The sequence below is a fragment of the Gossypium hirsutum genome, chromosome D06 (assembly GCF_007990345.1).
Source record: "Gossypium hirsutum isolate 1008001.06 chromosome D06, Gossypium_hirsutum_v2.1, whole genome shotgun sequence".
Lineage (NCBI taxonomy): Eukaryota > Viridiplantae > Streptophyta > Magnoliopsida > Malvales > Malvaceae > Gossypium > Gossypium hirsutum.
The window spans coordinates 60,924,807-60,937,394 of NC_053442.1; the positions used below are offsets into that span (position 1 = coordinate 60,924,807).

Here is a 12,588-nt window from a genome sequence, read left to right on the forward strand (position 1 = left end):
TTATTTTTTATTTTTATTTTCTCGGTTCTTCTTCAAAAAACAATTCGGGTTGGTTTCCAGAAAAAATTTCTTCCAAGGCCTCATACACACCTCCCTTCCCTTCCTCTCTTTTTTTCTTTACTTTTATCATTCTTAGCTTCTTCCCCGAATTTTCAGGTCAAACCCTAACTTTCCCTCTTTCCATCTCTCTAAGATCCACGGAAATTTTAACCCTCTTTTTTTTAAAAAAAAATCAGATTGAATTTTTGCATATGTTTATGATTTGAGTGAACTACGAGCCTTTGATTTGAATTTTTTTAACGATTTAGTATTATCATCATTACTATGAAATGCTTTTAATTGGTCCACTGAAGTTGTAAGTGAGAAGATTTGGAACTTTTAAGATAGGTTATAGGAGTAATTATGTGAATTTTCTTTTCTTCTCTTTTGTTTTTAGTTATCAGTTGACAATTTATTTATCTTTCTTGTTTGGAAAGAAGTTATAAGGAAAGGAAGGAAAAGAATTTTGATTTCATTTTTAGTTGTCCGAGATTAGGAAAGTGGTAAAAAGGGGGAACTGTGGTTTTAGAAATCTGATTATAAAGCATTTGTTCTGTATTCTTTCTATGATTTAGCGCATGTATTTTGAATGGTTAGGAATTGGTTTTCTTCGTGTTTACATGCTGTTAATTGTTGGTGAAGGAGGACTAGTGCTTCAGTATCTTGGGTCCTTTTTAGAGGATTTCTGGTTCTTTTAGTTTTCCCTAAGGTTTTTATGTATTTGAATGCCTTTGGAGGATCATATCTGCATGCCAACGTCTGGATATGATTTGGACACGGGTGTTGGACATAGATATTTCAAGTAAAATGAAGAGTCAGAGCAACACAGATTTACCAAGTAGTAATTGAAACTAAATTGTGTTATGGGGTTGAATACCTTGTTTGTGCAACATAGCTAGGGGGTACTAATGCTAGCTGAGGTTGTGATATTTAACATGGAGGAGAGTTGTTTATATCGGTACTACCTCAAAATGCATTACTCTGGAGAACTTAGAAGATCTTGTTAGTTGGTATTTTTGTTTTTTTTTCCATGCTATGTTCAAGTATTGCTTCTTTAACTATTGTTATAACACTTTTTGAAGGTTCTGTTTAGCTCCTTATTATTCATAATTTTAGTGTGTGTTTCTTGATTATTGATAAATCAGTTTATTTATACAGGGATTATTGTGGCTATAAGTATATGAGATGGATAACCAAGAGGATGAATCTCGGGCTGGAGGTGAACACCATGGAAAACAAGATGATGAGGTAAGATTGATGGCCTGGTTAATTTCATGTGAATGGATGAAAAAGGTTTACTGTCCGGTCATTTGTTCTTTTCCTTGGAGTGGTTTTTCTTCATAAGAAGTTACTTTGATATGAAACACATATATGTTTTGTTCCAATTGCAGGAAGCCGTTGCACGTCTTGAGGAAATTAAGAAATCTATTGAGGGAAAAGTGGCTCTTCGTCAAACCAATTTGAATCCTGAAAGGCCTGGTTAGTAAATTTTACCACATTTTGGGGGTTTTGTATGGTTATTGCTGGTTATGGAAATGGTTAAATTTTTTAACTTGATTTGTTTATTTTATAGTGATTTTAGCCAGTGCTGGAAATATTTTGAGGAGATGTAAATGCTTATAGTTGGCCTATAATGACTATAGCTTATAGTATGTTTAGTAACAAATAGATCAGTCCTGAGATAAGCTTTAAGTGGCTTGTGAACTTATCATATCAGATTCTGTTGAAGGATTGAGGTTTGCATGTTAGAAACTCAGATATTGAAGCTTGTAGAGAAATTGTGTCTTCGGATTTAGAGCATTCAAATATCAAATTATTGTTATCATCATTGTTTAGAATTTTATTTCTTTTGACCTTTTCATCCATTTCATCCATGAGATTTTTGGTTTTTTCCTGTTCTATTCTCCTTTCAACTTGAATCAACTCAGACTTTCTATTCGGTGCCATGGGCCTATTATTGCAAATAACCAAACCATCTAAAACAATGTTCCTTTATGTTTCCTACTATGGTGCTAACTCAAGTGGACCTGATAGCTCTTTAAAGTGCTGGACAGCTGGCCCTTCTTAAGTTTTGTCCATATCCAATTCATCTGAATTGGTTGTTGTTATATATTTTATACTGGTTATCTATGGAGTCCCTTCTTATTATATAGCCACGGAAGCATTTAATATCTATCTTTTTAACATGAAATAAATTTCTATGAATATTGGTACTTAAATAACTGTCACATAAATGTTAATATTTTTTTTTCTCTTGGTTCTAGACTCTGGCTTCCTCAGGACTTTGGATTCTAGCATTAAGCGCAATACAGCTGTTATTAAAAAATTAAAGCAGATAAATGAAGAGCTGAAGGAAGGATTGATGGAGGAGCTACGTAGTGTCAATTTAAGTAAATTTGTTAGTGAAGCTGTGTCTGCTATTTGTGATGCCAAACTTAAGAGTTCGGATATACAAGCTGCAGTGCAGGTAGCTTTCATGAATGAGTTTGGTCTACAAATTGTATGATTATATGTTTCAATACATGTTTATTTAGATTGTATGGTTATACATATTGTTTTCTCAGTTAATTTGCTATGAGGACATTGTCTTAAAAAGATCTATGTTATTTCCTATCCAGACATGCAAAGTTAATAGTAGCATTTTTTGTTTAGATTTGAAATGTGAAGTTTCTTATGTTCTCTTCAGCTGAAAATGATACGTGGTTTCACGAGCCAAACCCAAAGACTTGAATGAATCATAGCTGTGTAAGCAAGGTGATTAAGCAGAATTTTAAATAAGAAAGAAAAAGAACCTATTCTCTTTTTGTCCAAATGGGTTGTAGTAGCTTCTTGAATCATTATTTACCTCCTCCAATGCCCTCGTGGGTAATTGTTGAGCTTTTGCTAGCAGACCCAAGTTTTAATGAGGATTCAATAATATAACTATTAAAATTGTTTATTCCATACGAATCAAAGATCTATAAAGTATCCTAGTCTGGTTCCTCTTACTATTTTAATTATACATATACATATACATATACATATACATATACATATACATATACATATACATATACATATACATATACATATACATATACATATACATATACATATACATATACATATACACATTTATAATAAGCTGCCCTAGTTTATGTTAAGTATAACAGAATTTCTAGTTTGAAATTATCCATGACCTTCCCAGTTTCTTCTTATATATATTCTCATCATTTTTGGTAAGGTTGCTTGCTCAATATTTGTAAATGTGATTATGGATGTAGGCATGCATTCCTTAGTATCATTAATGATGCACATATCTATGACATCTGTATCTGCATGTGTATTAAGTTTGCTGGTTTTTTAATATTGAGTTCTCTTTCATTGCTATGATTGATGAAGTCACCTGCTTGAAATTTTTAAATGCGTTAATGGATTATTCAGATTTGTTCTCTGCACTGATGAGAATATACTTATTAGCAACATTGTGCGTCTGTATGTTTGTTAGCTTTTTATTATACACTGAATCTTTTAGTCGTTTTAAGTTTGTTGGTATCTTACTATTGTCTATCTGTCAAAGATCTGCTCTCTGCTTCATCAAAGGTACAAAGATTTCTCACCAAGTCTAATACAAGGGCTCCTGAAAGTCTTCTTTCCCGGAAAATCTGGGGATGATTTAGATGCAGACAGGAACTTGAAGGCAATGAAGAAGCGTAGCACTTTGAAACTTCTTCTGGAACTTTACTTTGTTGGAGTTATAGAGGACAATGGAATCTTTATCAATATCATTAAGGATCTTACTAGCACAGAGCACTTAAAGGACCGAGATGCTACTCAGACAAATTTGACTCTTCTTGCTAGTTTTGCTCGACAAGGGCGAGTGTTTCTAGGACTTCCAGTCTCTGGTCAAGAAATTCAAGAAGAGGTATGTTGATTTTTGTTCTTTAGATGGCCTGATATTTTCATCTCATTTTATTATATGTAAAGCTATTATGACTGTATTTCTTATTTTAGATTATTTGTAGCATTAATTTTGATAATGACAATTGATGGTTTGACATAGCTTCTGTTGGCAATTTGCTACAGTTCTTCAAGGGCCTTGGTATCACAGCGGATCAAAAGAAAACTTTTAGGAAGGCATTTAATCTATATTATGATGCTGTAACTGAACTTCTTCAGTCTGAGCATGCGGTAAGCTTTTGCAATTGAAAATATTATCTTTTAGGGGCGATAAGTCATGAGATTCTTATTTGGACTTATCTTTAGCCATATCTTGTGTCGTGTAATTGATGGGGTTTTTCTTTTATAGTCGCTTTGCCAAATGGAGCATGAGAACGCCAAGATTCTAAATGCTAAAGGAGAGCTCAGTGAAGAAAATGCATCTTCATATGAAAAGCTACGCAAATCTTATGATCATTTGTACCGCAATGTCTCATCGTAAGTTGCTTTATGATGTCATTTTCATGGACTTTTTATTTAGTGGCAACTAGATTAATGGTCAATTAATTGATGTCAACATTTCTGTAGTGAATATGGTATCATTTAATTTATTCTATATATAATCGTAGATGTTTATGTATAATGCCTGAACCATGATTGATGATGTTATGATTGACAATTTTATGCCTTTATTAGCATTGAGTAATGATGGAGTTGCATTTTGATATCTTTGCTCTCTGCGGATGAATGGATGTGTGCTAATGACCAAACATCTGTTACATAACTACTGATCAGCATAAATATAACAGTATAATTGTGGAATTGCGACATTCATACCATAAGCATTTAGTTTTTCCATTTTCTATGTTAACAGAAAATTTTTGAAGACTGAGCCTCTTCTAATACTACCAATTGGCTTGAGTGGAACCAGTTGTACTTCTTCGCATTTCAAAACCGAAATTTTTTAACTGCTACTAGCTGTTATGTGCACTACATATGTACTAAGATTTGTCTTTTAAAGTGTTTGTTGGGAAAGTTGCACATTTAATTTGGTAGAAACTTAGTCTTTGGATGCTCAGTGGAGAGTTTGAGATCACTTATTCTAAGGATAATATGTTTGGGATTTCTATTGTTTCTGAAGTGCAAAAGCTGGTATCTGTGATGACAACCTAAAAGAATAGGTCTACTGGTATGGTTAGCTTCAAGTTCAGTTCTTGAGTTTAGTGCCCCATGTGGTAAACAAAGATGATTTCTGGTAATTTCAAAGTAAGACTGTTGCTCCTGAGGTTGGAGTGATTGCTCTCATTCCTGAATTTGGAGATCTGTATCAGATTAATGGTTATCAAGAGTGTGATTGTTGGCAAAGCATAAACTGTAATTGACTTTTCTATGATTTCTTTGGATATTAAATGCTACTCAGATAATTGTAATTGCATGTATCCTGATACGGCTCTTGCATCACTGAGTTTAGGAACTAGATCCCTTATGAAATTGAGATCCGCCTGGTACTACTCTCTCTTCCTTCTGATGGATGAGCAGTTCTATCAAGAATTGTGACATATGCTGTTTTTGGGCTCAATTCAATGGTCTCTTCTGTGAAATTTTGTATTTACTGATATAGTAGTACAAAGTTTGAAGTGAAATAGAATTGTGATGAAGTGTTGTCCTATTTGTTTAGATCAGTGAAGAATCAGTTGAGTTATTTGTTACTTTTTTGATAAAACGTTAATTCTTTAATACTTAACAGCCACTTTATTATGTTGGAACTCTGTACCCCGGTTTTATTGGGGTCTCTTTGGTCTTGCCAAAGTCAGTGACTAACTTGTCCCCGAAAAAAAAAAAAAGAAAGAAGAAAACAGAAGTTGGTGTTACTAAATTTGCTTGTCTAGCATGCCTCTTGCATCAGGAGTAACTTTCATATGAGGTTTTATTATTTACAAAAGAAAATCATACATAACTGATTTTGCCTCTCTCTTTCTCTCTCTCTCATATTGATCGTTCAATTATTTTAAATTATTGTATTGCAGTTTAGCTGAAGCACTTGATATGCAGCCTCCAGTCATGCCAGAGGACAGTCACACAACTAGGGTTACTACTGGGATGATGCTTCATCGACATCCGGAAAAGAGTCTTCAAACCTTGAAGCTATATGGGATGATGACGACACTAGAGCTTTCTATGAATGCTTACCTGATCTTAGGTATGTTGTGGCCATTATTCAATTAGTTAAAAAGAGACTTCATTAATAGGGCCCTTCATTGATGGTGTTTTTGGAAATCAAAGATGTATTTGCTTGCTGTTAAGAGCATTGTGTACATGTTCTTCACAGAGCATTTGTCCCAGCAGTATTATTGGGAGAGTCTGAGTCCAAAGCAAGCGAGCAAACGTCAAAGGCACAAGAGCAACCAACTGTAAGTAGATCAAAATTTTGGACATTATTGTTAGCTCAATTAGGGTCAATTCAAAGCCAACAATTCCTTCGTGCTTTCATCTGTGGTTTTGCACTGCCAATGATACATTATCCTTTTCTGTTTTACATATTAAGTTTTTGGTTGAGTTCAAGCATCGGATACTGCTGCTTTGCTCTGACATGGAATTGCTAAAAAAGCTAAATTAAAGAAATAAAAATAAGAAAAGTGAAGCATTTTGATCTGGCAAACCACAAAGGCTGAATGAATCATTTCTTAAATCCTTAGCATCCGATCTTATGCCAGAAACCTATTACTTATTTTCTTTTTTGGTGGCATGGTAGGGCAGAGAGAGTAATTTTCTGGACTTATTGATTGTTTGATTTGGTGTTTGCGTTCTGACAGAGCTGGTTTAAGACCCCTAAATAGTCCTCTCTATTTAATGTTTATCTAAATTGTTTTTTGGTTTACCTTTTAGGAATCCTCTTCTGAAGCTGATCAAAGTACACCAGTTGCACAAGATGCCGTGGACATTTCTGCAGACTCTGGCACTCTGCAAGAAGGGAAGAGTGTAGAGAAAGGGAAGGATAAAGAAGAAAAGGATAAGGAAAAAACCAAAGATCCTGACAAGGAGAAAGGGAAAGAGAAAGAGAAAGAGAAAGAGAAAGAAAAGGATACAGATAAAAAAGGAGAAAATGAAAAGGAGAAGCTCAAAGGTAGTGAAGGGACAAATTTGGATGCTCTACTGCAAAGACTCCCAGGTTGTGTGAGTCGTGACCTTATTGATCAACTGACGGTAATTAAACCTCTGTTTTCAGTCCTACTGTTGAATGCCACTTTTCGATGGGGTTTTATGCAAGTCTAGAAGATTATTGAATTGTATTTAAAATTTCAGGTGGAGTTCTGTTATTTGAATTCAAAATCAAATCGGAAAAGACTTGTGAGAGCTTTGTTTAATGTACCAAGGACTTCTTTGGAGTTGCTTCCATACTACTCACGCATGGTTGCAACATTGTCAACTTGTATGAAGGATGTTCCCTCTATGCTCTTGCAGATGTTGGAGGAAGAGTTCAATTTTCTAATCAATAAAAAGGTTTGCTTCCTTACAAGTCCCCTCGTTCTCTTTGTAACTGTCTTCCATCTCTACATTCATTTCCTTTTTGCTGGTAACTGATTTCTTAAAATTGAAATTAACTGCAGGATCAGATGAACATTGAAACAAAGATCAGGAATATTAGGTTTATTGGAGAACTTTGTAAGTTCAAAATTTCATCACCTGGCCTTGTCTTCAGTTGTCTGAAGGTATGTGCAAAGCAGCTAACTGATAAATGTTGAATTCTATCCAGTTTTTGTTCCTGTGATGATACTTCCATCTCATGGGAGTTTATGAGCTTTTTGAATAGAACTATAGAAATGAGGAGCAGTCAGTTTGTTGCTCTCATTTTCATTGTCTTATAATTTGTATGCCATAGATGCAAACCTGTTTCATATGCTTTTTTATTCTAATATTCTTTTTGTAACAGACTTGTTTAGATGATTTCACTCATCATAACATTGATGTCGCTTGCAATCTTCTTGAGACGTGCGGTCGTTTTCTGTATCGTTCTCCTGAAACTACCATAAGAATGGCTAACATGTTGGAGATCTTGATGCGCTTGAAAAATGTAAAAAATTTGGATCCTCGGCACAGCACACTTGTGGAAAATGCTTACTACCTATGCAAACCACCTGAAAGATCTGCACGGATCTCCAAAGTCCGTCCTCCATTGCACCAGGTATTATTTGCTTTTTCTGTCAAATATTCTACTTGTTTTGGTGTTAAACCATTTTACTCAGTTATTTCAAACTTTTTTGCAGTACATTAGGAAATTGCTATTTACAGATCTTGATAAGTCTTCCATTGAGCATGTGCTGAGGCAACTTCGTAAATTACCATGGATTGAATGTGAATCATATCTCTTAAAGTGCTTCATGAAGGTTCACAAGGGGAAATATGGCCAAATTCACTTGATTGCTTCTCTCACTGCTGGTTTGAGTCGCTATCATGATGAATTTGCTGTTGCTGTTGTTGATGAGGTTTGCTTCTTGAATTTAGAACTAGTTCTTCTTGAGTTGATTTTTATTTTTCCTATATCTATGTTATCTGGGTTTTTAAAGGAATCAATACTGTATATCATTGTGTTTTTATTTGTATGGTCAACTTTGTATTCCCTTAGCATTCACAATTTGTTTTGATTCTGTGTTGATATGATGAGAAATGCTGGTGTGTAACTTATGATTCTGTGAAATACATTCTTCATAACATATTAAAATTCTTTTTGGTGTATACCTTTTGTGAACAGTTAACACTATGGCAGTGATTTGAACAAAAAAAAATCTGCCAATTAGGTTCTATTTTTCAAGTTCAATGTATTATTTAAACTGTAGAAAACCTTTACTTTTTATTTTTCCATAATATATCGGCCTCGGATTTCATCTAAGGAGAAATTCTCCTCAACATGATATGATGGTCTTCAGGAGGTTTCCCTGCATTATGCTTGAAAGACTATTGTTTTGTTTTTTTTTTCCTTAGGATGGCAGGATGCAAAAAAAAAAGATTTCTCATGGCCTGGACTGTTTTTTTGTTTTCCTCCCCATGATTCTATTTAGGTATTGCTCTGTGAGATCCTTTACTCGTTTGGTAAATATGCTTGGAGAATGCTGCCTTTTGAGATGGTTTTGATATTTTAGGATTTGACTAGCCCTTCATGAAATTAAATTTTTTCTCCCGACAAAGTGTAGATGACTTCAACCTGAGATTCTTATTAACCAAGATGGAAATATATTGGGATGCTATAAAAAGTTAGCTTCTAACATCAGAACTTACTATTTCTATTAAGTGTTCCCTTTTGTTTTCTGAGATATTTGTGCGCATTTTGTTCTGGTATCATCTTTCCCCTTGATGATTATGGCAAAGTCTTTCAAGCATAATCTTCCTTGCAGATAAGACTGGAAGCATACATACCTATAATTCCCCATCCCCCCCCCCCCCCCCCCCCGGGTTTATGTTCAGTTGTTATATTCTGTACTTTCAGGTTTTGGAGGAGATTAGACTTGGCCTGGAGTTAAATGATTATGGGATGCAGCAGAGGCGCATTGCTCATATGCGCTTTCTTGGGGAGCTATACAACTATGAGCATGTTGATTCTTCCGTCATCTTTGAAACACTCTATTTGATTCTTGTTTTTGGCTATGATACAGCAGAGGTATCTACATATCTAATTTATTGATGTTATATGGCATACTTGCTAGGTTCAGCAATGTGCTTTCTAGGTGTTTAAGCTCCTCCACCCCCTTCTCTCTCTCTTTCTCTGATAGATTCTTAGGATTTTGTTCCTTGAACTTCTTTACAAATGCATTCAGAGAGAGGAGTTAGTGTTATAGAACATATCTACTGATGCTGCCTATATGGGGACTTATGGTGGGTTAGGGTTTAGGAATTTTAGGGTCAAAAGCTATGAGGGTTAAGGTTTCGGAATTGTTTGAGATATGATCTCTTAAACGAGGGCTGGATTTCAAGAAAATTTTCAATTAGATTTCTTGTTAACTGAAAATCTAAGGTATATTGTTAGATAACTGGCGGAAATTATTTTATTACCTTTGAAGAGTAAAATAGTAAAATACAGTACATTCTTATTTTGTGGTTATTAAGTGTTTGCATTAGATGTCGTTTAATTCATGTTTTTTAGTAACCTGATTTGATTGTCTCTGTTGTTAGCAAGATATCCTCGATCCACCTGAGGATTGTTTTCGAATCAGGATGGTTATTACTCTTCTTCAGACATGTGGGCACTACTTTGACCGAGGTTCTTCTAAGAGAAAACTTGATCGGTTCTTGGTACATTTCCAGAGGTACATTCTTAGCAAGGGTGCCTTACCACTGGACATTGAATTTGATTTGCAGGTAAGCAAGGTTGAATTATTGATTTTATGTTTTAGAATTTGTAATTTGGAGCTACATAAATGTGATAAGCTGACAAACTGACAAATATGTAGGACTTATTTGCCGAATTACGTCCCAACATGACCCGGTATTCGTCTATGGAGGAAGTTAATGCAGCTTTAGTAGAACTTGAGGAACATGAACATAGTGCTTCAACTGACAAGACAGTTAATGAGAAGCACTCTGATACTGAAAAGCCTTCTAGCAGGACGACTTCCCATTCAATCTCAACTGACCAACCTAGCATTTTGAATGGCTCTGAGGAAAATGGTGGGGTTCACGAGGAAATTGGTGACAGTTACAGTGAATCAGGGAGTGAAACCATTGAACCAGAGGGACATAATGAAGATGATTTGGATGAAGAGAATCATGACGATGGATGTGATACTGATGAGGAAGATGAAGATGATGGACCTGCTTCGGATGAGGATGATGAAGTTCATGTCAGGCAGAAGGTAGCTGAGCCTGATCCTCTAGAAGTAGCCAGTTTTGACCAGGAGCTCCGGGCTGTAGTGCAGGCAAGCTTTTGTTTTGTTTTTAATTATTGTTGTTGCATTTATAATTTCTTTTCTGGAAAAAGGGAAATTATCCGGTTTCTTACGGTTGATAATAAAATACAAAGGCAAGCCTCGATGCGTTTCCAAGAAATCAGCTCTATTCCTACATTCTCCTCTATCAAAATCTAATTCAGTTTTAATATCGATGTACTTGAAATATACTTGTTGAAATATATGCTATGCTAAGGTTTTGAAATTTCTGTCTAATGTGATTGGTCAGTTCAAATTGAGGTCGCAAGAAATAGTTGGCTTGCTATCCATTTTGATTCAATTTTTTAATTACAGGAGAGCATGGAGCAACGCAAGTTGGAGCTGCGGGGCAGACCTACATTAAACATGATGATACCAATGAATGTATTTGAGGGTTCTATCAAAGATCATCATGGAAGGGTAGTGGGAGGGGAAAGTGGTGATGAAGCATTGGATGAAGAGGCTGGAGGAAGCCGGGAAGTGCAGGTGAAAGTTCTCGTGAAGCGGGGGAACAAACAACAGACGAAACAAATGTATATTCCCCGTGATTGTACGCTAGTCCAAAGCACGAAACAGAAAGAAGCTGCGGAGTTTGAAGAGAAACAAGACATTAAGAGGCTGGTCTTGGAGTATAATGACAGGGTAGAGGAAGAGAATAATGGACTTGGGACACAGACATTGAATTGGCCAAGTGGAAATAGCAGAGCTTATGGCCGTGGAAACTCATGGGAAGGATCTAGCGGCAGGAGTGGAGGATCACGTCATCGCCATCATAGTCATTCAGGAAGTGGATCTTATTATGGCAGAAAAAAGTGAGATTCATGGTAGAATAATGGAAAATTCGGAAGACTGGGCATCATATTGAGCCTCCATTTCCACACATTAGACAAAGATTGAGAAAAACATTGGCTTGGGCTCTCAGAGCACCGCCAGATGATTGAATGATCTCTTTCTGGTCTGATTTGAAACGGAAATTTGATGTTACATTGCCCTGTAACTGCAAATCCGCAATCACGCCTTCCTGCAGTATGGCTACTGTTGCATCGATTTTCTCATATAGGCAAGGTACTTAATACATCTAACCTGCTGCTTTTACTAGATGTTAGTCTTTAATTAGGAGTACGTACAATGGATTCCGATGTGTGACGAGGAACTGAAAATAAGCTTTACAGAGTCCGGAAATGATTGGCATTCCCATCTTTACTGTTGTATTATCTGGTAAAAGGGAAGAAGTGGATTTGATTAAAACATGGTTCTGTTACCCTAAGTGAAGGTTTCTAAGTAAGTCTGTTTGATATAGAAAAGCATGAACACTTATTTGATGTGTATATTTTATTTTATTTTATAATCTACATCCTACATTTTCTTCTTCCTAATTTAGCTTTTGAAATCTAAAATTTTATTTTTTTATGTAATATCTCTTACCCTACCATTAAACTTCTCTCTTCGGGCTTTGAAATATATCTTTCTTTATCGAATAAGTATTTGAGTTGCTTTTCTGCAATTTGGAACTTTGATATTTGAGTTTTGACTTTAATGTTTTACTTCTCGGCTCAATAAATATTTAACTTGGTACAAAATTCGAGTGTTTAATTGGAAAAGAAATATTAATTTGAAAATTTCAAATGCCAAAGGTTGAGGTTAAATTTAGATATCAATTGAGAAAAAAATAAGTCGGATATTTAATTATTTCATATTTTAAATATAAATTATT

The 12,588-nt window shown here is 35.2% G+C and overlaps 1 protein-coding gene across 1 annotated transcript; it reads left to right on the forward strand.

Moving 5' to 3' along the window:
* Nucleotides 1-12,250, forward strand: LOC107891167 (regulator of nonsense transcripts UPF2-like). Its single transcript, XM_016815864.2, is given in 19 exon segments — nt 1-156; nt 1,198-1,287; nt 1,431-1,518; nt 2,304-2,506; nt 3,599-3,943; nt 4,105-4,209; nt 4,328-4,455; nt 5,985-6,057; nt 6,060-6,157; nt 6,287-6,368; nt 6,844-7,161; nt 7,261-7,458; nt 7,566-7,667; nt 7,889-8,140; nt 8,223-8,441; nt 9,440-9,610; nt 10,123-10,308; nt 10,401-10,865; nt 11,190-12,250. Coding segments are annotated over 18 exon segments (3,597 nt in total). The 5' UTR covers nt 1-156; nt 1,198-1,224; the 3' UTR covers nt 11,691-12,250.
* The last annotated feature ends 338 nt before the right edge of the window (nt 12,251-12,588 follow it).